Source organism: Eleutherodactylus coqui, chromosome 4 (genome assembly GCF_035609145.1).
Source record: "Eleutherodactylus coqui strain aEleCoq1 chromosome 4, aEleCoq1.hap1, whole genome shotgun sequence".
In the NCBI taxonomy this organism is placed as follows: Eukaryota; Metazoa; Chordata; class Amphibia; order Anura; family Eleutherodactylidae; genus Eleutherodactylus; species Eleutherodactylus coqui.
In genome coordinates, this window is record NC_089840.1 from 203677040 (window position 1) to 203700875 (window position 23836).

General features: G+C 42.3%; 1 protein-coding gene across 2 annotated transcripts in view; it reads right to left on the reverse strand.

Moving 5' to 3' along the window:
- Positions 1-23836, reverse strand: part of ASCC1 (activating signal cointegrator 1 complex subunit 1) — a 296768-nt gene that overhangs the window by 174048 nt on the left and 98884 nt on the right. For both annotated transcript variants that reach the window (XM_066600567.1, XM_066600568.1), the window contains exons 8-9: positions 7481-7605; positions 3002-3081 (exon numbers count right to left, since the gene is read on the reverse strand). In XM_066600567.1, the coding sequence (XP_066456664.1) occupies positions 3002-3081; positions 7481-7605 (205 nt within the window). The remainder of the gene's footprint in view (positions 1-3001; positions 3082-7480; positions 7606-23836) is intronic.

Here is a 23836-nt window from a genome sequence, read left to right on the forward strand (position 1 = left end):
AATTAATCATAGCCCCTCCTCCTTAACTTTCCTCAAATGTAAGATCCTTCATGCTCCTTACTAGTTTTGTTGCCATAATTTGTACCTTCTTAAACTACAAGCCATTCCTTTTGGGATCCTTTGCCCAGATCATCTTTGTAAAATCATGATCCATAGTGAATTGACGAGTTAGGAATGGTAATGGAAAAGTTGGTTATGAATTTTCAGCCAATTTTCAAGCATGTATAAAATGTACTACTGTATTGTTCTTTTCTCTCTGTAAAACACTGTCTAAGGCCCAATGTCCACGTGCGGATTTTAATTATAAAATGAGCGCGTGTCTCCCTCACGGGAGATCTGCACATCTTGCCGCCCCTTAGGGATGCATTAGCATTTGCACAACAAGTAAAAGCATGCGGATGCGATTTTTTTTGCCGGTGCATGGGAAGAAATCACAGGATGCTCCATTTTCCTGCGGGTCCCAGGCTTGCATTGAAGTCAATGGAAGCCGTCCCTGCCACGGCACACCCGCAGCTGTCACTGTTGAGGTTCCGAGGATCCGTGGGAAAGTAGGCGATTCAAAAACAAAAAAGTGAGCACTGCGCATGTGCTGGGCGTGTCGCCTGACGCTCCCGGACAAATCCGCCGTGCTGAAGAAAGAAGATCCGGACGGCTCCAAGGAGATCCGTGCTGGACCCGGAGAGGTAAGAAACATTCTTTTCCTCTCCATGGCCGCAGACACGCATGGATACCACTGTAGGATTCAGCAGTGGTATCCCGTGAACTTTCAAAATTAACAAATCATCTCCCACTATGGTGGCTATGGCCAATAATTTCCATCTTGTTGCGTTTGTACACATGAAAAATTATGTGGCGTGAAAGATAGCTCCACAGAAGGAAGCACACGATTTATTTGTGACTACTGCTTTAACAGGTAGAGCCGCTACTTTAACTCCCAGATTACCCATTTGAGGGGAAAGTACAAGAAATCTGTCTGCAAATAAATTCTCCTGCCATAAATTATAAATTGTGGGTTTAATGACCACTAAATCCAATGTGCTAAATTACTGCTAAGAACACTTTAATTTTGCCATACATGCCAAGCTCACCGCTAAGTACTAGGAGATCCACAATAAGTTAGAGCGCAGAATCCCTGAAGACACATCTCCAAAGAAAATGATCTAACAGGAAGTGTCAGAAAATAGTGGTACTAGCAGAACACAAATGTATCAAAGGTAGTAAAATGGCGATATTTGAATCAATGCTCTGGAGAATAATACCTCTAGACTGTGAATAATGGCAGGAATGTTTTGAGATGCTCTAGCTTTAGAAAAGAAGCAAAACTAATACACAGAGGAGTAGAGAAAAACAGAAGTGGTTACTTTATTGGGAAACTACAGCAACTGCAAGCATTCTAAATATGAGAAGCTCATTTTTCTCTAGCCCCGTAGTGTTACCTTTTCCCTATTTATATATTCAACCTAAATTATTATAGATGTTCAATTAAGTTTTAGTCATCATTGGGGAGAACTGATAGGCGGTATTCACCAAAGTACTTTGGTGGTAGAGGTGCTTAGGTTGGCGCATCATTGAAGGCAATATAATTAGCCATGTTAGTAGCCAATTCTTTCATGGAAAGCCAAAGGCCAAATTGGTATGGCTAGGTGCATGTGCACCGCTGGGGAAAAGATGACAATATGATATACAGCGAGAAGGAGACAAACTGGATGAGGCAGTGTGATATTCTGCGTAATGTTCTGCTGGAAAACCTTGAGTCCTGGCATTCATGTGGAAGGTACTTTGACACGCACAGATATGGTATTTGCCACCATGATCGCCATACCATGCTATGACAAGAGCGTAATGCCCCTACACTACCTGCATAGAGTGCCATCTATTCAAGGTCAATTACATGCTATGCAAATAGTCTAGAAGTTGCAAGGCACCTTCTATTATTAAGGCAGATTGCTGATAATCATGAGTGGCATGCACGTCCTAATTGTTGAGTCTGTTTTTTTTTTTTATCTATGAGCAAAACAGGTTGCCACTGGAGATTGTGAATTCTCCATCAATGGAAGTCTTCAAACAGAGGCTGAACAGACATCCGTCTGGGATGATTCAGTGGATCCTGCGTTGAGCTGGGGGTTGGACCAAATAAGTCTGGAGGTCACTTCCAACTCTACCATTCTATGATTGTACTCTATTACAATGTAAAAATGTCATTTCTACCAAAAACTGTGTTTTTTCAGCTTAATGATGTTAGACTGCTATTTTCTGAACACTACTGTAGATAAAAAATGAAGGAAGTAGCTAGACCAGGTACAGTAAACATAACTGTGATGGTGTGCATTAGATTTTAAAATGTTAGTCTGTCCCCATAATACCTTGTTTAGGAATGATCAGCAAAGAGCCAGGACATCAGGGGCTGCAGAGACCTTGAAACCGCATGAGGCTCATATTCAATAAAATACGTCAGAAACCATTGAACACAATGAGAAGCAACTTGAAGTATTGCAGGAAAGAGCCACTACATCAAAGGCTGCAGAGACCCAGGAACAGCATATGGCCAGAATTCAAAAGGAGACGCAAAGACCCAAGACATCAAGGGATACTTGGGCAACGCCAGGTATATAAGCTAGCATCTTAATAAAAAGAAAAGTTGCGTATATCTTCTCGTCTAAAGCTGTCTGCATTGAAAGGACACGCCACACACCAGTATTTCTAAGCCTCAAAATGTCACATTTTCCCATGCCCACCTTTTGAAGGGCATTCATCTGTTGAGGCAGTACCTTCATATTGCAACATTCCATTCCATCCATTACTGTTATGGTCCTACCACTATTATGGTTCCAGGACAAGAGTGCCTACTCCCCGTTAAAAATAATGAGGAATTGAAGTACAGCATATTAGAAAGCTACAGAACTTTTCATGAGACTAGAAAACCCACTCACGTTTGCCCAGCATAGAAAATGGAATGACTTGAAATACATTATCTTTTTAACGATTCGCATATCCCACTGACCTTCAGAACATTTCTGGCATCAAATGACTCCCTTTCCCTTTGGCCAGGCTTTCCCGGGGATATTGTGGCTCTTTCTTCACCTGTAAAACATATAAAAGTACATAACCAAGCGTTTATATAACCTAAATGGTCATAATAAAAGAAAACAATACTCTCGTATAGGCGAGTGTGCCGGCTGTGAATAAAAGTCCATATAATGAGGGTAAAGAGGTTGGAGTTAGGTATTTGAATAAAGAGAAAGTATTACCTCTGCACACAATAATAAAGCCATAATAAAGTAAAAGGTCTTGTTAATTGTCTGAGCTTTATTGTACCTCTGCTGAACCTTTACATCTTTGCTGAATTAATCTCAACCTCTTGATCAAGAATACATCATAAACGCATTATAGACACGATATAACAGAGCCTTATTATTTGTAATGGCTGTGCAGGTTATTCGAAATAGATTGCATCATTGCTTTCCGAATACCTTCCTTGTTCCAGCTGCAACAAAGCAGTTATTTTACTAGCGGCAGATCTGATTTTCATGTGTATCACGCAACACTGAAATGCTTGAAGCCTGCGCTCTTATTAGCCATTGTTTCATAATGACCTGAAGAGGCAGATAAACACTATAGAGCTTTTTACCAGCAGAGTACAATCTAACACTGCATAGCAAAACTTGAAAGTGTTACAGTTCTCACAATCTAAAGCAGGATTTCAGACAGCTTTATTCATGCATGAAATGATATAAACATACAAAAGTCCATTTTTGCTGCTCTCGCATCCAAACGACCCAGCATATAGAGCATCTGTCATCTCCAGAAACCCCTCAGACTACAGTAATCAGTGAATAGCTTAAAGGTTCAGATTCTGAATGTCATTCTTAAGTGTATACTCACTGTCAATCTCGCACTGTAAGTCTACAAGCAGGTTATGTGCTGCATTTTGATAAAGGAGTCCCAGAAGTCCGCTGCACTAACTCGTCAAGCTTAGGAGTCCAGGGAATGCATCAGCATGTAGTGCGCGGCCCGTTTGCAGGCTTACAGTGTTGGGGTGCTAGTGAGTACAAATATAAAAATGATAAATTTAGAATTTTCCTCTTTTATGCTGCTTTTAGACAAGCAGATTCTCGCTTGAACGAGTCAGTGACGTCACCACTAACTTGTTTGCACTTCTTCAGCCTGTTTAGACAGGCAGATCATCGTTGAGAATTGTTCACTTCTCGTTCAGTGTTTTACAATCCTATATGGGTCAGGAAAAATATTGTTTCTCCTAAAGGAGAGCACCTAAAAGGTGAGTGAGAAGACGTATAAGGCCATTCATGCTCTTCTGGGAAATATTCAAATGGGAAGATGGAACAATATACATTTCCTGGCCTACATTTATAGGCCTCTCGCTAGCCAAGCCAGGATCCTACCGCACACTGAAGAGAGGCAATCATCCTGAAACAGCTATCTGTGTATGGTTATTCTGGCTTTGGCTTACAATTCCCAGTTATTGTTATAAGACTTGTTTAAAAAGTTTGACAATCTTCCCATTTGCACATTCCTATGAGAAACACTGAGCAGAGAGTGCAAGGAGATGTGAAGAATACCAACAATAAGTTATAGTTCTGCGGATACTGAATGACGAAAAAAGTGCCCAATTTGAACGAATGTTGTTTGTCGTTTGGTTCGTTGGCTCGCGTTTAAATGTAATGATTATTGTTCACTTTTGCTTGTTTTAATGTTAATCGTTACGTCTAGATGCCCGTTTAAACTACAGTACCCACTGATAACTGTAGTTCAGGAGGGGTTGGAGGTGACAGACTCCTTACCTTGAGTTTAAAAAAATTGCATTAAGTTTTGGGCTCCATTCTGTATTCTGTCAATAACTTTTAGACCCCCCAATATACAGTTTGGAACCTGTCCCTGGTTTCAGACGTTTCCCATATGGGTGTATCTCTCCCAGGAATACATACTCGATGTGAGGTTTGTGTTCCTAGGATGCTGCTACCTTCATGCATCAGCACAGCTTCTTTCCTGTACTCATTTCTCCTTCTATAGTCTATGAAGACAAATTCCTTTTTTAATCACTTTTACTGTGTTTTTTGAGGCGCAAAAAAAAAAACATTTTGACTCCTTCCTCCGTCTTTATTCTTTTTTCAATAGCATTAGCTAAACGGGATAAAGTGTTTTGAATTTATTGATGTAGTGTGGCAATACCAAACATGTGGCTTTTTATCAGAGGTTATAGGCAAAGCCAAAGCTCAGAGGCTATACAGGCCAAGCTGAGAGGCTATATACAAGGCGCAAAGGTTGTTCAGCTGTGGCCCAGAATCTCCACAGGCTATTCAGCTGTGGCCCAGAATCCCAGAGGCTATTGAGGCCATCAGATATATACAAAGACTATCAGGTCCTTAGTTTGGATATTGAGCAATTGGAGAGCCATCCCCCATAAATTCCATTCTTGTACGGTTAAGGTAAAATCCAATCCCTTAAGGCCCATTTAGACACAATGATTATTGCTCTAAATGTGCCCATCTTTACTGTTCAACCGAAGGACGATTTTGAGTTCTGCTTGAAAACTTTCGTTCAGGAGAACAGCTGATAAGCAGCATCACACGCTGTGTTCTGCCTGCAGAGAGCTGATTATAGCTCTCAGCCCCACCTGCAGAACAACTGATAAGCAGGACCGCACACTACGTCTGCTGCCCATGGTGCTGAATTCTCCACAGGGAGCCCGTGGCTGAACAATGGAGCTAATTACAGAGCTCAGACCTCCTGCTGAGTTCTGCAACAGCTCCCAGAAGCTCATTTTCATGCAAATGAAGCTAATAAAGTACTAAAAGCAATTACTGCCTATTAGTACTTTATGCAAAACGATAGCTGATCTTTCAATCTTTTGAAAGATATCAGTGTGTTTAAGTGAGCCTTTACTTATGCAAGGAAATTCTGTGGTGATGCTAGCCTTCACCTAGATTAGTACACTTTTGAACTCCATCTGCTGATGGAAGCATCAGATAAAACAGGTCACATACAAGCAAACCTCCAGTCCATGTGCAGCTTCACAGGAAACACTCCACCACTGTAGGGTTTTTCCACATCTGCAGAAGTATCCTGTGAGGTCAGAAAAAAAAAGAACCATCCCTTCCTGACTTTCAGAGACAGGAGAGCACAGCACGATATTTTGAATGAACCATTTAATGTACTGAAAAACTTAAAAATAAATTCTAAGTGAAGTGAAATTGAAAAAAAAAAAGGGGGAGGGGTCTTGTTTCTGTGGCGTACACACTGCAGCAAATATGACTTAACTTTATTCTATGGGTCAGTAGAATTGTGATGATACAAAGTTCATATATTTTTTTTGCTGTACAACGTTTAAAAAATAAAATATCTTCGGAAAAAAATACAATTATTTCTGCCAACATTTTCTGACAGCCATAACTTTTCTATTTTTTGCACAATTCTAACATTGTGTATTTTTTTTTTGGACAACGTTCACCACGTCCAATAACTATTGCATTACTTTGATAGATCACATTTTTCTGGACACAGAAATACCAAATACATTTTTAGCTTTTTTATTGTAGAGGTTTTTAAAAAAAAACAACTCTTATTACCTTTTGCTTTTTAATAATTCATAGAACTTTTTTAAACTCATTTTTACATTTTTTAAGTCTCCATAGTGATCTTGAACTTGCGATTGATCACTCCTGTAGTATAATGTAACACCATGGTGTTACATTATACCGCGACCTGACAAGCAATCTGTCAAAAAAATCATTGACTATGAAGCAGATTGCCATTGCTTCATAGACAATTTGCAGTGGCAGCCCTTGAAGTCTTCGGAAGGCCCTCGGCTGCCATGGCAACTAAAAGGCACCTCTGATCCTGCTCCATACAAACCTGGAACCTTCATACCATAATTGTGCATCATGGAGCATTAAAGGGGTTAAAGAAAACCCATTGAAATCAATGGGGAACAAAGAGGAACCATTTAAGTCTGTTGTTATTTTATTTCTGTTTCTCTGCTCCTCAAACGGAAATGCTTAATGCCAGTGAAAGGTAGCCCTTACTTTCTGATATGGCATGGCTGAAATAATTACACATGAGCGCAACTTCACTTATGTACAAGCATGGAAGAAATGATAAAGTACTGGAAACACCATAAAAAACATCCACCTTCTATATTATTCCGGGGCCACTAAATCTTTGGTGTTGATGACTAATAGAAAGACATGTCTAAAAGTTTTCATACACTGTCAGAATACAGAAGAGTGTACAAGCCTATTATCCATCACGCGTCAAGTTGCTATCCTCTTCTTCTGCTACTCGAGCATTGAACATTGTTCTCACTGTCAAGGAATATTGGATGCACTTGTCTGTTATTTTATTCGTCTACGTTACAAATGGCAAGACAACAAAATATGAAAGCGAAGTATAGCGGAGATTAATCAAATGAACAATACACATATTCTCATCTTCATATCATGATCAGCAAGACATAAACACTTGCCTAAGGGGTCTCGTCGGAACAGTGTGTTCATAATTGTAGCGTGAAGTTTTACTCTGTCCCACTCTCTTAGCATCAGCCCTGAGCCCACAAATCTCTGCATGAGACGATCCGCTATGAGCTGCAACCTGCGTGAGACAGAGACAGATTTAATTTTATATATCTTATGTAATCCACTTACATAACACATCGATAACAGCAGAAATGAGAGATTGCTCTGCATTTGAGATAGTTGCGTTCTTAAGTTACCGGAAAGAAATCCCTTGTGAGACAATGAGAATGTGGGCCAAAGCATTCATAAAACTAGTTTAAGTGCATTAAACATGACTGGCTAAAATATGTTAAGTTGAAACTATGCCACCAATTATTCATAGTGTAAAAGGAAATGCTTGTCCTTATCTTGCCCAGATATCTGCCATGTAATCCAAAGGGTAAGAGAGTCGTGATTAGACACATACCAATATTAGTGTAACCTGACTGGGTGGTGTTCCAACCTGACCGCAGGACGTTGGGTGCAAAAGGTTTAAAAAGGCTGGATTTCTTTAAAAAACTGTTTCATTTGGCGGGTAACAAAAAAGCAGCTCAACGAGTCTGAGTAAACTTGTGGCCTTCCAACCTACATAACAGAATTAAGGTTGCTATTGGCACTGAGTAGAGATGAGCGAGTATACTTGCTAAGGCACATTACTCGAGCGAGTAGTGCCTTAGCCGAGTATCTCCCCACTCGTCTCTAAAGATTCGGGGGCCGGCGTGGGTGACAGGTGAGTTGCGGCAGGGAGCGGTGGTAGGGGGGGGAAGAGAGAGGGAGAGAGAGATCTCCCCTCCGTTCCTCCCCGCTCTCCCCTGCCGCTCCCCCCCCCCTGGTTTCATCCTTGTTGAGATGCTTTCTTTATCTAAGGAGAGCAATAAATTTCACTCCCCCCTCCTTTTGCTCATTAGGTTTGCAATGCTAAAGTCAGCTGGCTAGTCAATTGGAACCTGATTAGCCACTCCCAGCTGTTTCCAAGTTGTACCTTAACCTTCACTATAATATCAGTGTAAGCATGTTTGCCACACAAGTGGCTGCCTTGCAAATATAAGCTGTATTAAGTATGGCTGGATGAAGTATGATGCAGTTTGACCATGGCAGTTTGACAGGGTAGGAGACAGGTAGGCCACAAACTCTGCCTAAATGCTTTACACTTCAAAGCTATCACTAATGTTGTCACCTCTGTTCTTATTCTTGCTGTTAGTTTCAGAACGTCTTTCTTGTGCCCACCACTGGGGCACTCTATTCACATTAGCCCCTCTCTCCTGTCCTCACCTATGCACAGCTTGCATGCACTCTTTACTTTCTTACTTAGCCTCAAACCCCTAATACCACTAACAAACATAACAGTCGCCCTCGTAAATCTCCTAACCATCTGCTCACCATTGCAATCTTGCTGTTACTAGCAGCTGGGGATATCTCTCCCAATCCTGGCCCACCCTCCACTGATCCTAACTATTATCCCCTACCTGACTCGCTTAGAAAATCCCCAAGCCCAACTGAAAGCCCATGCATACCCTCCCCTGACTCCTTTAAATGTGCGCTCTGGAACTGCCAGTCAGCATGTAATAAACTCCCCACCATCCACAGCTTTTTTACTGCTCAATCTTTAAATTTGCTCGCTCCCACAGAAACCTGGATACAGCAGTCTGACATGGCCTTCCCTGCTGCACTGTCTCACAATGGCCTGCAGCTGTCCTATACCCCAAGACCAGACGACAGGCGTGGTGGTGGGAGTGCTCTTCTCTCCCCAAATAGTACCTATCAGGTCATCCCCACTGTACCCTCACTCCCTTTTCCATCATTTGAGGTACATACGCTACGACTTTTCCGCCCTCTGTCCATGCGAGTAGCAGTTATCTACCGCCCCCCAGGTGCTCCTCGCCTGTTTTTGGACCACTTTGCTGCCTGGCTTACCCACTTCCTATCCTACGAAATTCCACCCCTCATCTTAGGTGATTTTAACATCCCCACTAATGACCCTATCTCCCCATCTGCCTCTCAGCTTCTTTCGCTCACCTCCTTCCTTGGTCTCTCTCAACTCACAGCCTCTCCCACTCACAGGGATGGAAACACTCTTGATATGGTCTCCCTCCACCTCTGCTCTGCTTCCAACTTCACTAACTCCCCTCTCCTGCTTTTGGATCATAACCTTCTCTCTTTCTCTGTCACGCTCCCTAACATCTCTATAGACCCACCAACCTACCGTACCTACAGGAACCTTAAGGCCATTCACACCCAGGACTTTGCTGAGTCCCTACAGTCCTCTCTGTCCCCTACCTCTCTCCTCTTCTGCTCCAACCTGGCTGCTGCTCATTACAGTGCCACTCTCGAAGATGCCCTGGATGGAGCGGTGCCCCCAGAACCCAAGCCATCCGATGTAGAACGCGGCAACCCTGGCTCACGCCTCAAACACGTTTTATCCGGCGGTGCACTAGAAGTGCTGAACGGCTGTGGAGAAAGTCGCAAACGTCTGCGGATTTTCTCCACTACAAATTCATGCTCAGAACCTACAACCTCGCCCTACACCATGCCAAACAAGTCTACTTCACCTCTCTCGTCTCCTCACTATCGCACAACCCTAAACGTCTCTTTTCATTCCCTTCTCAGCTCTAAACCGCAGCCCCCTGTGACGGATCTCAGTGCTGAAGAGCTGGCTGCCTACTTCAAAAAGAAAATTGATGACATCCATCAGGAAATAACTTCCCAACCCCAGACTAGCCCTGACCCTAGTCTTGTCAGCACTGCATCTAGCTCCTACTCACTGTCTGTACTCAGACCAATGACAGAGGAAGAAGTCTCCAAATTGCTCTTCTCTGCTCGCCCCACCACCTCCGCTAGTGACCCTTTCCCCGTTACACCTTCTCCGATCCCTCTCCCCAGTGGTCATCTCCCATCTCACCCCTATATTCAACCTCTCTCTGACCTCTGGCATCTTTCCCTCTTCTTTCAAACACGCAATCATATCTCCACTGCTAAAGAAGCCAACTCTTAACGCGACTGACGCTGCCAACTACCGACCCATCTCTAACCTCCCCTTCATCTCCAAACTACTAGAACGCCTAGTTTACTCCCGCCTTGTAAGCTGCCTACCAGAGAACTCTCTCCTTGACCCCCTACAGTCTGGCTTCCGACCCCAACACTCGACAGAAACTGCCCTCACAAGGGTATCAAACGACCTCCTGACAGCTAAATCGAGGGGCGATTACTCCCTACTGATCCTCCTCGACCTCTCCGCAGCATTTGACACTGTTGACCACAAACTCCTCCTCAGTATGCTTCGCTCCATCGGACTAAAGGACACTGCTCTCTCCTGGTTTTCCTCCTACCTATCTGACCACTCTTTTAGCATCTTTTTTGCTGGCTCTACCTCTCCTCTTCCCCTTGCTGTTGGGGTCCCCCAGGGCTCGGTCCTCAGCCCCCTCCTTTTCTCTATCTACACAGCCCCTATTGGACAAACCATCAGGAGATTTGGCCTTCAATACCACCCCTACACTGACGACACCCAGCTATACACCTCCTCCCGTGACATCTCTGCACCATTCCTACAAAACATCACCGACTGCCTGTCCGCTGTCTCTAACACTATGTTCTCTCTCTACCTAAAACTAAGCCTCTCTAAAACTGACCTGCTGGTGTTTCCACCCTCCACTAACTGACCTCATCCTGACATCTCCATCTCAGTGTGTGGCGCCACCATAAGTCCCAGAGAGCATGCCTGCTGCCTTGTGGTCATATTCGACTCCGATCTATCATCTAGCCCCTACATCCAATCCTTTGCCCGGACATGTCCACTGCACCTCAAGAACATCGCAAGAATCCGCTCTTTCCTCACCATGGACACGCTAAAAACGCTTATTGCTTCCCTCATCCACTCTCGGCTCAATTATTGCAACTTGTTGCTGATCGGCCTCCCCTGCTCCCCTTCAACCCATCCTGAATGCGGCAGCCAGGCTCATCTTCCTGTCCGGCCACTACTCGGATGCCTCTGCCCTGTGCCGGTCACTGCACTGGCTGCCCGTCAAATACAGAATTCAATTTAAACTCGATACCTTCATCCACAAAACCCTCCACAGCGCAGCGCCACCCTATATTGCCTCCCTTATCTCAATCCATCACCCAGCCCGGGCTCTCCACTCTGCTAAAGACACTAGACTGCGCACCCCTCTAACTCGAACTTCTCATTCCCATCTCCAAGACTTCTCCAGAGCAGCACCGGTTCTCTGGAACGCACTACCAAAGGCAATCCATGACTCGAAAAACTTCAGGCATGCTCTAAAAACGCACCTCTTCAGGGAGGCATACCGCATTCCCTAAACAAACTCCTCTGTATGTCACCTGATAACATGCTCCCTGACTTATTGACTGCAATCCCTGCTAGCCATCATAAACCGCCCCTGCAGACATACCGATTCTGCAATCACATGGCTGAACGTCTAACCATTGTCTCTGTGTATAGTATCCCTTACTCTCGACCTCGCTATACTGTGCACATCTCCAGCCCTTTACCTTCTGTATCACCCCATTACTTGTAGTATGTAAGCTCGTTGCAGCAGGACCCTCACCCCTATTGTTTCCATCAACTGATTACTATGTAACCGTGGTTCTGTAATTTTTGTAGTTTTGTCTTTCTGTATTCCTTCTGTCTATGTAAGCGCTGCGGAATACGTTGGCGCTATGCAAATAAAGATTATTATTATTATAACTTCCTTATTGGTGGGAATTCAACTACTGGGAATTCCATCATTCCTGAGAACAGAGTCTTGAAAGTCCAAGCATGAATCGTGTAGCGACCAGAGATAGCCAACTTAAAGCTCTCAGCAATCCCCAGTACATGCACTGAAATAAAAGTGGGGAAGCATGGGAACTTCTTCCTCTACATTGTGGGGTTCTCAGCAGTCGAACTCTCACCAAATCAGTTATTCTCCATGCTATGGATGGAGAATAACTTTCAATCTTATCACAACCTTTAACAAGTTAGGCACTAACAGGACTATTGCATACTGAGCGATGGGATATATGGGTAGAGTGACTTTTAGTTTCAGCTGTGCTCTCACATTGCTCCTACCATCATGTACAATGCACTAATAAGGAAGTCTAAGTCATGCAAGATTATTACAAGTGCAGCACATTAACACAGTCACAATATATTGTACACCAATTTATTTTTTTTGCAACAGTTTTTAAGAGGGTTGTCCATTACTCTAACCCAGGCCATAAACCCTATTAAGCTATGGCATGTAAAACTAGACATCTAACTTTCCTTTGAGTTTTATATTCAACTCTCCTAAATCATATCTACTCCTAATATTGAAAGGGGTAATTTCACCTTACAATATTATGGCATATCTCTAGAACATGACACATTCTGATCATTGAGGTCCAACCACTGCATGCCCACAGAATGAAGGAACCTCATTCCCTTCTATTTATACCCAGTTAGGGCTTTGCTGTAGTTCCCTGCAGGTAGGGAGGCCAGGACTGTCACTGTGCAGGCAAATATTGAAAATCTGCAGTAGCGTTTAACCGGCGCTATGGTTCTTTTAATCATAGGAGTCAATCATGAAGCGATGGGATATGCCAGTGATATTGTATGACATAATCTACCATCATGGAAATATATCTTTAATGAAAGCTGGTAGACAGTGAATCCCAGTTTTGTAAAAGGGGTTATCCCACTTATACGAGCTTGTAGTTCTTTAGCTGCAGGAAACGGACAGCTCTGTAAATTGTGTAGTGACCCAGGTTGGTAGTGCAAACTGATGCCCATTCATTTTATTAAGATTCAACCTGTAGTACCAACCCGGGCCACTGCTCAATGTACAGAGCTGTCTGCTTCTTGCTGAAAACAGCTAGAAGTGGGACAACCCCTATAAGTATGATTAAATGCGATAAGCTCAGTTTTTCTTTGTTCAGCTGCCTCCAAACACATTGGATCATCTACCAACTTTAACATATATGACCAGCCGAAGCCATCACAGAGCAAACAAATTGCTTTTGGAACATTGATTTAGCCAAAGTTCCAGAGATGGAGGAAGAACAAAAAAGTAAACTTATAATGTAGAAAATTAGCTGTTAATACCATATTGTTTAGGAAGTGAAAGAAATCTTGAAGCAGATTTAGCAAACGTACTGAACTAATTAAAAATTAGGGTAGGGCATCATTAAGCATACGGTTTGATAGCACACTTGATGAGGTCAGGAGGTGGCTGGAAAGAAATCTGTTTGCAGGATTCACATTGCACTACAGTAATTGTAAGAGAACTATTTCCAATTACTCAGCATAACAGAAGACAATAGCAAATAAAAAGAGGAAAAGACAGGTTGTTTCCCTATCTGCACACTTCATAATTCTTCCAAGATTATATAGAACTCTGCTTATCAATTCTTGAAATTGCTTTCACACTCTTACATAAGCCGTGATCACAAGATAGGACAATGTGATGTTGAACAGCGGATGTTTGTGCATCTATGCTAGGCTGGTGGTGTTCTGGTAGCACAACACTCTGGTGAGTTTTTGGTATATCTGAGCTGCAGCCTCTGGTCCATCTGGAACATGATGGCCCCCAGCACAGCAGTAGTGATGAAACAAAAAAGGAGACTCTTGGCAAGCGCAGCTCAAAGAAAATAAAACAAAAAGGAATTTTTGGCTGTTCAAAAAAATAGCAGTGCCGCACTTTTCTACAAAAACTCAAAAAGGTAATGTATAATCTGAAAAAATGTTTAAGACTTCACTTTTCTTTGATTTACTGAACTAATATTTTCGTGGCATCGCCATTGTTTCTGATTACTGCCTGACGTCTGTGTTGCATAGAGTCTACCTATGATTGGTACCTCTGAATCGGTATTCCAGTCCTAGAAGATTGTACTAAATTCCACAGTCCTGTATTCGTGTTTTGCCTCATAAACCACATCTTTTATGTGTATGGGATTGACGTCATGGGATTGGGCCAACCACTCCATTTCCTCAATCATATTAGTCACGCAATATCTAGTAGTCACGCAATCTGAGCAATCTCTATCCAAATTCTATATATGAGAGCCTCTGACCAATGTACATTCACTGAGTGTGATGACAACAACTAAAACACTACAGACCTAAAATAGTCTTTCATAGGGCTCATATTACTTTTTGATGACCCGCCTAATCTGCGGAGAAACGCGTTGAAGTGTAAATACTAAATATGCTGTCACTTGGTCCGCATGCTACATATCGGAGTTTTCAGTGGATAAGTGCTTGAGCACCTACCACTGTGGGACTCTCAGATGTCCAATATGGACTGATACTACACGGGGAATACATAGGAATTGGCCTGTAGTTTTGGCCACCACCCAGTAAGAAATAATCATATATACTGGGTCCCCGTGGACAACATCTAGGGCACACGCCCTGACACACCATTTTATCTCTGTCTGTCCTAGAGCGGATATCTTATACCTTGGGGGAAGTTTATCTGCTAATTTCTGTTAATGGCCTCCCTTGTGTGCCCTTATTGTGGTTTGTGTTTTTAATTTAATCAAATAAAATTTAAATCTTTTATTCTTAGTCTTCTCTGTGAAGGGCTTCAACTAGAAATAGACTACTGCCTCTGTGACCCATGGGAATCAATATGGATATAATAGAGCTGTGTGTGATGTGTGGGAATCATAATGGATGTACAATGTAGCAGAGCAGTGTGTGTAATGTGCTTTGTGTGTAATGTGTGGGAATCAAGATGGATGTAGTAGAACTTTGTGTGGCATGTAGTAGAGCTGTCTGTGTAATGTGTTGTGGGTGTAATGTGTGGGGATCAGGATCGATGTAGTAGAGCTGTGTGTGTAATGTGTAGGAATCAGGATGGATGTAGTAGAGCTGTGTGTGTAATGTGTGGGAATCAGGATGGATCTAGTAGAGCTGTGCACATGATGTGTGGGGATCATAATGGATGTACCATGTAGCACAGCTGTGTGGTGCACTGCACCAACAGAAACACTGGTACTATAATTTTCTAATAGTTACTAGTTTTAACCTATTTAGGACATGTCTTTGTGGGGAGTTCTTACTGATAACTTGGCTTCACTTAATCGTCTTCTGAGTGTAGCACTAATCCCGGGTAAGTCCAGATCATCTCTGATCTATCTGGAGGTGATCATTGGCTGAGTCTTTGCCATTTTGGCTGTTCTTCGATCCATTCCTTCTACATCTTTCAGATTTGGGTTGGCTCTTCAAGGTATTTGGGATCACTTTAGCTGAGCAGCCTATAATTTGATGCACTTCTCTGCATGTTTTTCTCTCTCCAATCAACTTTTGAAGGGGGGAAAGGCCCTATAACCAACATTGGCAACGTTTGCCACCCTTCTACCTTATATAATAACCCCTGTTATTCCACACAATTTATTACTTCACCAATTTAACTCTTCAAGGTTTTATTTTGAAAACTCCCCTCTCAATTAATGATTAAATTATTCAGAATGAGTGGCATGTATATCCTAATTGTTGGTAGCGACAGCGCATCATTATCTGTACTGCGCATGTGCGCCGTCCGGGACATTCGAGGCACAGAGAACAAGAATTTGGACAGGTACACAGGGGTCCCTAGCCGAGCACAGAGTCGGATTCCGCTGCTGGATCTCGCATACAGAATCCGACCAGGCCGTGTATTCGGCCTAACTGTATTTGTTTGGCTCTGAATTTAGGTAACATCTTGATTAGTTATATGATGCCAACTCTCTATTTCGCTTACATGTGTAATGCACACAGTCCTTTCCCTTTAGGGTTTCTATCGCTTTACAAGGGTACAGATTTCACCATTCTCTAGGGATAAATATCAAAGTGGACAATTTAATAGTTAATGCTTTAAAATGCACATGATAAGAATACTGGCTCACATGACGCAGCGGAAAGAAATATCTACTAGTATGAGTTTCTTGCTTCTGCAGCGCTTTACTTTGTACTTATTATATCAATTTTTCCAAACTCTCTCTATATTATTATTTATAACATTATAGCCCGTAGTTAATAATGCTGAGCATTTCTTGATACCTCAATCCATATTTGGTGGTAGTTTATCAAAAATGTTATACAGGCAGCTGTTGGCTGCCTATTGAACTGCTTACCTTGCCAGCAGCACTCTAGCTATTTAATTCAAATGACTCAATACTAGAACAGTAAGGCTTGGGACATTACAAAATAACAGCCTGTTCTTTACTTTCTTCTGCCTGGCAGTAGATAATATAATGTCATTAAGGAAAATATGTTTAATTCTGCTTTTTTTTTAAATCAAAGTTTCAGACAACATTAATTAGTTGTGAACAAATAAAAAAAATAATCTTTAAGGTTTTGTTCGCACTAGTGTCTGGAGCCATAACAGCTGAGCTGGATTCATTTTTTTAACCATTTAGTGACAATGCCTGTTTGCATTTTAATGACCAACTAATTTTTCAGTTTTTTTCATCATCGCATTCCTAGAGCCACAATGTTTTAATTTTTCAGTTATTTTTTTTGTACTTTTTTCAACAGAGGGTTAAATTCTTCAAGAGGATTCATGTGTGAATGGGAAGTATGAGAAACCTATAGCAAAGATAAAACGCTGGCCTGGTGACCCCCTATCACTAATTCATGGATCATAAAACCTTCACATCTTTATCAATGGACTATTTAAAGTATGTTTTTATTTCTTTACTCATCCTGATACGGTATTCTTTTAAGTGCAAATTAATCACTTCATGTCTGTGGCTTGTCATAAGTATGTGTGTGTATATATATATATACATATATATATATACATGCCTTTTTAGATCTATTTCATTATGCCTCAAGAAGAATCCTGAGAGGTTCAAAAGCTTTTTTGCATTTCCTTTTTATGCCGTTCAAAGTGCAAAATAATAATCTGCTAACATTATTCTCTGGGTCAGTACGATTCCAGCGATACCAAATTTATATAGTTTATTTAGGTTTTGCTATTTTTGTATACAAAAAACACTTTTTTTTTAAAAGGGGTTGTCCCGCGCCGAAACGGGTTTTTTTTTTTTCAACAGCCCCCCCGTTCGGCGCGAGACAACCCCGATGCAGGGGTTAAACAAGAACACCGGACAGCGCTTACCTGAATCCCCGCGCTCCGGTGACTTCTTACTTACCTGCTGAAGATGGCCGCCGGGATCTTCTCCCTCGGTGGACCGCAGGGCTTCTGTGCGGTCCATTGCCGATTCCAGCCTCCTGATTGGCTGGAATCGGCACGTGACGGGGCGGAGCTACAAGGAGCCGCTCTCCGGCACGAGCGGCCCCATTGAGAAAAGAAGAAGACCCGGACTGCGCAAGCGCGTCTAATTTGGCGATTAGACGCTGAAAATTAGACGGCTCCATGGAAACGAGGATGCTAGCAACGGAACAGGTAAGTGAAATATTTCTGATAACTTCTGTATGGCTCATAATTAATGCACAATGTACATTACAAAGTGCATTAATATGGCCATACAGAAGTGTATAACCCCACTTTGTTTCGCGGGACAACCCCTTTAAAGATTTGCTTTTGCACTGCTACATTCCGAGAGCCATAACATTTTTATTTTTCCATCAACACAACTCTATGAGGGCTTGTTCTATGCGGGATGAACTACAGTCTTCATTTATCCAAGGTTTTTTTTAATAGGTTTTGTAAACCTATAACACTTTGCTTTTTATTCTATATTTCTTATTTAGAGGTAAGATTAACAAAATCTGTAATTCTGGCATTTTTTTTTTTATTTTTAACGGATTTCATTGTGTAGTAAAAATAATATGTTAAATTAATTCTGCAGGTCAGTATGATTACACCAATACCAAATTAATCTAGTTTTTTTTTCACGACTTGCACTATGTGGATTTAATAATGTACTATTTTTTTTTCTCTGGGTCGTTATATATGCAACGATACCACATGTCTGCATATATATATATATATATTAGTAAAGGGGGAGGTGAGAGGTTTTGATGTTCTTATTTTTATTACTATTTTTTAGTGTTTTTTTTTACTTTTTATTTTTGTCCTACTAAGGAACTTGAATATCATCATATTTTATCATTCTTATAATTCAATGCTATTCTGAAGTATAGCAGTGTATTATAAAGCCTATGAAGCTCAGCCAAAGGCCCCCGCAGAATTTCCACCAATGGAAGCTGCCATAGGATTGTGTTAGAAAACGCAATTCTTGGCATACGACCGCGATTTGTCCGCGCAAGATCACGCGCTGAAAACATGCGGCAGCCAGCACATCAAAGAGCCGGAGCCGCGGAGAGGTGAGTGCCGCGCTGGTCTCTGCAGGGGCTCGGGTCGGGTCCCGCTGTGAGAATTCTCGCAGCTGGATCCGACCCGGCCGTCTGCAGTCGGCCAAAGGCTGAGCCTCATAGGTCACGATAGCTGGCAGAATCAGATGCCATATTCAAGCTCCCTCAGTCAGCAGTTTACATGTCAAATTCGCACTGACCACAGCATGTAAAGAATTAAACAGCAATAACAGGAGATTTTTCTGGTCACTGCTGTCGAAGCAGGTGCCAGGCTGTTATCCAACAGCCAAGCACCCACTCTCCCTGGCACGGGAGACCTGTGCCAGAATTCTGATGCAGCCGGCGGCTCACAATAAAGCCCCTTAACAGCCACCGTCAAAAGGCTTATGGGCGGCCGTTAAGTAGTCAACATCCTGAACAAATAATGGAATCAATCAAATTTTCATTGGGGTTCCAATATTTTCTAAAGGAAGAATAATGCTGCAGACTATTCTTGCCCTAAAAAAATACCATAAACCCCGATGGAGTGTTCAATGTAAACAAAGCTTAAAAGGAAGTATAAATCTGGCCATTTTTCAGTATACGTGCTGACATGCAATCATTGAAAATGTTTTATAACAGAAAGCTAAAATAATCAAATTGCATAAAATTGCTTACTTTTTTAAACAAATGTATAATGCGAATATGCTGATGTAATCAGGCTTTCATCAATCTTCCCATGGAAACATTAATGTATCATGTACTGCATACCAGAGCTGTGGAGTTGGTAAGCAAAACTTTCGACTTCAGCTCCTCTATTTTCTATACTCTACGTTGCTCATAAATGGCTCATATACAATTAGTAATAATAAATTGGTAGCATCAGGCTTAATATATAATAGTCAATATTTTTTCTTTTGAAGCTGGAATTGTTACATTTCTGCTGACACCATCCAAAACTGAATTCAGCGAGTTGCAATCATTGTCAACCATTTTGGAGGATACAATTAGCTGTCTTTAGTCAACTAGTCACCAATTCGGTTTTCCAATCTGTAAAGTATAATCGAAGTACTCCAACTATCACAATTCTGTGCCTCACAGTATACAAAGATGAATGCCCACATAATAGCCAAAATGCAAACTGGGAACTTGTATCCCAAACTCTTCTTAGGGATATCACTAAAACAAACCTACATTTTCAGATAACTTTTCAGAGTATTCGCCATATGTATAAACACTGTTTATGGCAATTATATGACTTGCCTGCTGCACTTTTCACCAGTTTTCCACAGGGCAGGCTCCATCTCTAATTTTCAGTTCTCTCTGACCTGATTGGTGAAGACTAACAGCTATGTTCTCTGCTATACACTAAATACTTGGAGAAAACAGCAGATCTGACTCAATGACTCTCCATACACACACATAAATAACAACATCATGGAGGACCCTAGAGAAGTGCTGAGCAGTGCAGATGTAATTTCAGTAGCTGTCAGACACTGTAAACATTTACTATCAGGGTGCGTTGAAATGGAATGATTATCTTTCAAATAATTGTTCAAACGAGTGTGAATGACAACGCAGGGCGGAGCTAAGTTCTGATAATTAGCCCCGCCCCGTCCCACCTCTCCCCATTGCAAATAGTGCAGAGGGGCGGAGAGGAGGCAGAGAGGGGGGCGGGAGCTCAGTTCCTGCTCCTGGCTCTTCCAGCCTCCGCCCCCTGCACACGAGGACAACGTATATCGGCTCGGCGTGAAAACCGAGCCGATATACGTTCGTGTGGCTTCACCCTAAGATGTACAATTATTGAAATTGTATGTCAATAATATTTGCCTCATGTTGGTAGATCGCTAAATTGTGGATTAGCCTATTTCAACCATCACTCTCTAATAGCTTAGTATATATCATAATTAATACTAATAACTAGTAATACTAATTATTAGTATTAATTATTTTACCATTGTTTTGGTGGCACAATGCCCCACTTACTCATGTAATATAGTGAAAGGGATTGGAGTTGGTCAAAATATTTCCGTGCAAATAGTAAGACATTGCACTGTTCAGCAAAATTGCAAATAATGGCAAACACCTATGAATGAGAAAACGGCAGTAAATGTACAAAATAGCAATATCAATACTGCAACATTTAAACCTGTGAACATTCCGAAGGGATACATCCAGTGTTTCTGGAGGCGCGATGTGCCACTTACTAATATAGGCTGTAAGGAATTGGAGTTGGTACAAATATTTCTGTGCAAATAGTCAGCTATTGGAATTATTTACAATTTTCCAGGACATTGCAAACAGTGATTTACGAACTTCAGCAGATCGCTGAGGAGACACGTTGGCTCGTTGCTTTCGCATTTTAGATGCATATAAATTACGAACTTCAGCAGCTCGCGGAGGACACATATTCGCTTGTAGCTTTCGCAATCTGCTGCACGAGATTTACAAACTTCAGCTGGTGGCTGAGGTGACATTGTGGCTTGTCGTATTATGTAAGCTGCATAAGCTTCACGGCGTTATTGAACCCTTTGTGGTGACATGTTTGCACGACAGCGACAGTTAGTTTCAACACTGGACAATGATTCATGATTAAATGAAGGCTGGACTGGTGTCGGTGGCATTAGCACTTGAGATGATATGAACTCACGTTCAAGAGATGTGAAGGTAGTGGTGAAGGACTATGCTTCAATGTTGTTGTTGGTTAAAGGGGTTGTCCCGCGCCGAAACGGGATTTTTTTTTTTTCAACAGCCCCCCCGTTCGGCGCGAGACAAACCCGATGCAGGGGTTAAAAAAGAAAACCGGACAGTGCTTACCTGAATCCCCGCGCTCCGGTGACTTCTTACTTACCTGGTGAAGATGGCCGCCGGGATCTTCTCCCTTGGTGGACCGCAGGGCTTCTGTGCGGTCCATTGCCGATTCCAGCCTCCTGATTGGCTGGAATCGGCACGTGACGGGGCGGAGCTACCGGGAGCCGCTCTCCGGCACGAGCGGCCCCATTCAGAAAAGAAGAAGACCGGACTGCGCAAGCGCGTCTAATCCGGCGATTAGACGCTGAAAATTAGACGGCACCATGGAGACGAGGACGCCAGCAACGGAACAGGTAAGTGAATAACTTCTGATAACGTCTGTATGGCTCATAATTAATGCACAATGTACATTACAAAGTGCATTAATATGGTTATACAGAAGTGTATAGACCCACTTGCTTTCGCGGGACAACCCCTTTAATATGTACTGACAGTTATTTATGTGTAAATTTGTAGGGTGTCATTTATTGGAGTCTCAACACAGGTGTGCAGTTGTCTCACAACCAGCTACAAGCTGCCAAACTAAGTACTGCTGCATCAATAGCAACTGGGGTTTGTGGGGGATGTAGTCTGCCCATAATCCCTTATTCAGTACACAAGCATGAAGGACCCGTGATGACATCACCATCATGTGATCAGGCTCTGCTGGTTTAGGACCTGTGATTACGTCACACTCATGTGATCAGGGGTGGAGCTCAGAGACCATGTGACTCATCACATGATGGTGACATCATCACAGGTCCTGTGAGCACACGGTTGCTGTAAGGCTCTCCGTTTTATATTTGCTTTAGGACGTGGGATGACATCACCATTATGTGATCAGCACACACACACTCACGGACAAGTGGTCGTTAGAACTTTGATACTAAGATTAGATAAAGCCTGGAATTAACATGCCAAACGTAGAGTTATAAAAACAATGGGCACTATAGCTTTATAGCAGAGTGTGACTAAATGATGGACGTTTTACAAACCAGGATCTGCTTGTCCATTTCAATAGCAAACTGTTATGAACTCACAAAACTAATGACAATATTCCTTGTTGCCATGCAACTTTTCAGGCTTTAACATTGATGGCCTGTCCATAAAATAAGCCATCAATGTGTTTTGTCTATGTGCTCAAAGCTGTATCTGACATGCAGTGACAAGCCATTTGAATGAATAGGGCTAAGTTGTGTATGAACTACAGTGCTAGATATATGTAGTCAACTGGATGAGAGATGAGTTGCTGGCGCTCATACTAGCAGGAAACACATGACCTAAATGTTCCCTGTACGTTAATTTATACAGGTCACTGACAGCAGTTGTCAGTGTGACAACCCAATCTAGGCAATGGAAACTTGTGCAGAACCATGCAGTGCCAATATATAGGACACAAAAAAGTACAACCTAAAAGGTATGATGATTGCTCTTATTTATGTGACTGGCAGGAAAGGATTAAATATCTAGAACACCTTTTTTTCCCTTATATGTAGGGTACTGATAAATTGAATCAGCAATATACTGCGTTACTGCACACTCAGTTTGACCTACTTATTTCTGCTATGTATTTTAGAAACTATATAAACTGGACTTCAGATTACCCACTACTTACAGTATATAAACAAGTATAAGCCGACTTTTCCAGCACCTTTTTAATGCTGAAAAAGACCCCCTCGGCTTATACATGAGTGAGGGTCCCAAAAAATGTAAAAAAAAATTTATATACTTACCTCTCTGGCGCTGCCGGGGCCTCAGCGCGTCTAGCCGCTTGAGTCCCGTCACTGTAATGAAGTTCTTTCAGCAGACGGGCATTCAACAGTCTGCGTCTGATTGGCTGAGGGCTCAGTCAATCAGACGCAGCCCTTTCAGCAGGCTGCGTCTGATTGGAGGATTTAAAATTATCAAAAGAACCTTATGTGACAGTGACAGGATCCAAGCGGCTAGACGCGCCTGAGCTCCGGCGGAGAGGTAAGTATAGATGTTTTAAAAAAAAATTTCAGGGAAGGGCTTATATTTAAAGCGCTTTCCTGGGGGTTGCCGCCTTATATTCAATAAGTTTTCCTAGTTTTTTGTGGTAAACTTAAGTGCCTCGGCTTATATACAGGTTGGCTTATACTCGATTATATACGTTCTAATCTACAAGGTAAGGTAAAATCCCCTGGTTCATGACTGACCCCTTGGGTGACATCACATCGTTTTCTTGGCAGACTGTTTTCGCTGCTACCCCCCACTCTCCTCTGCAACCCCCCGCCCCACAGCGCACCCGAGTACTTTTCACCCGAGTAATGAAGTACTCGAAAATCGCGGTGCTCGATTG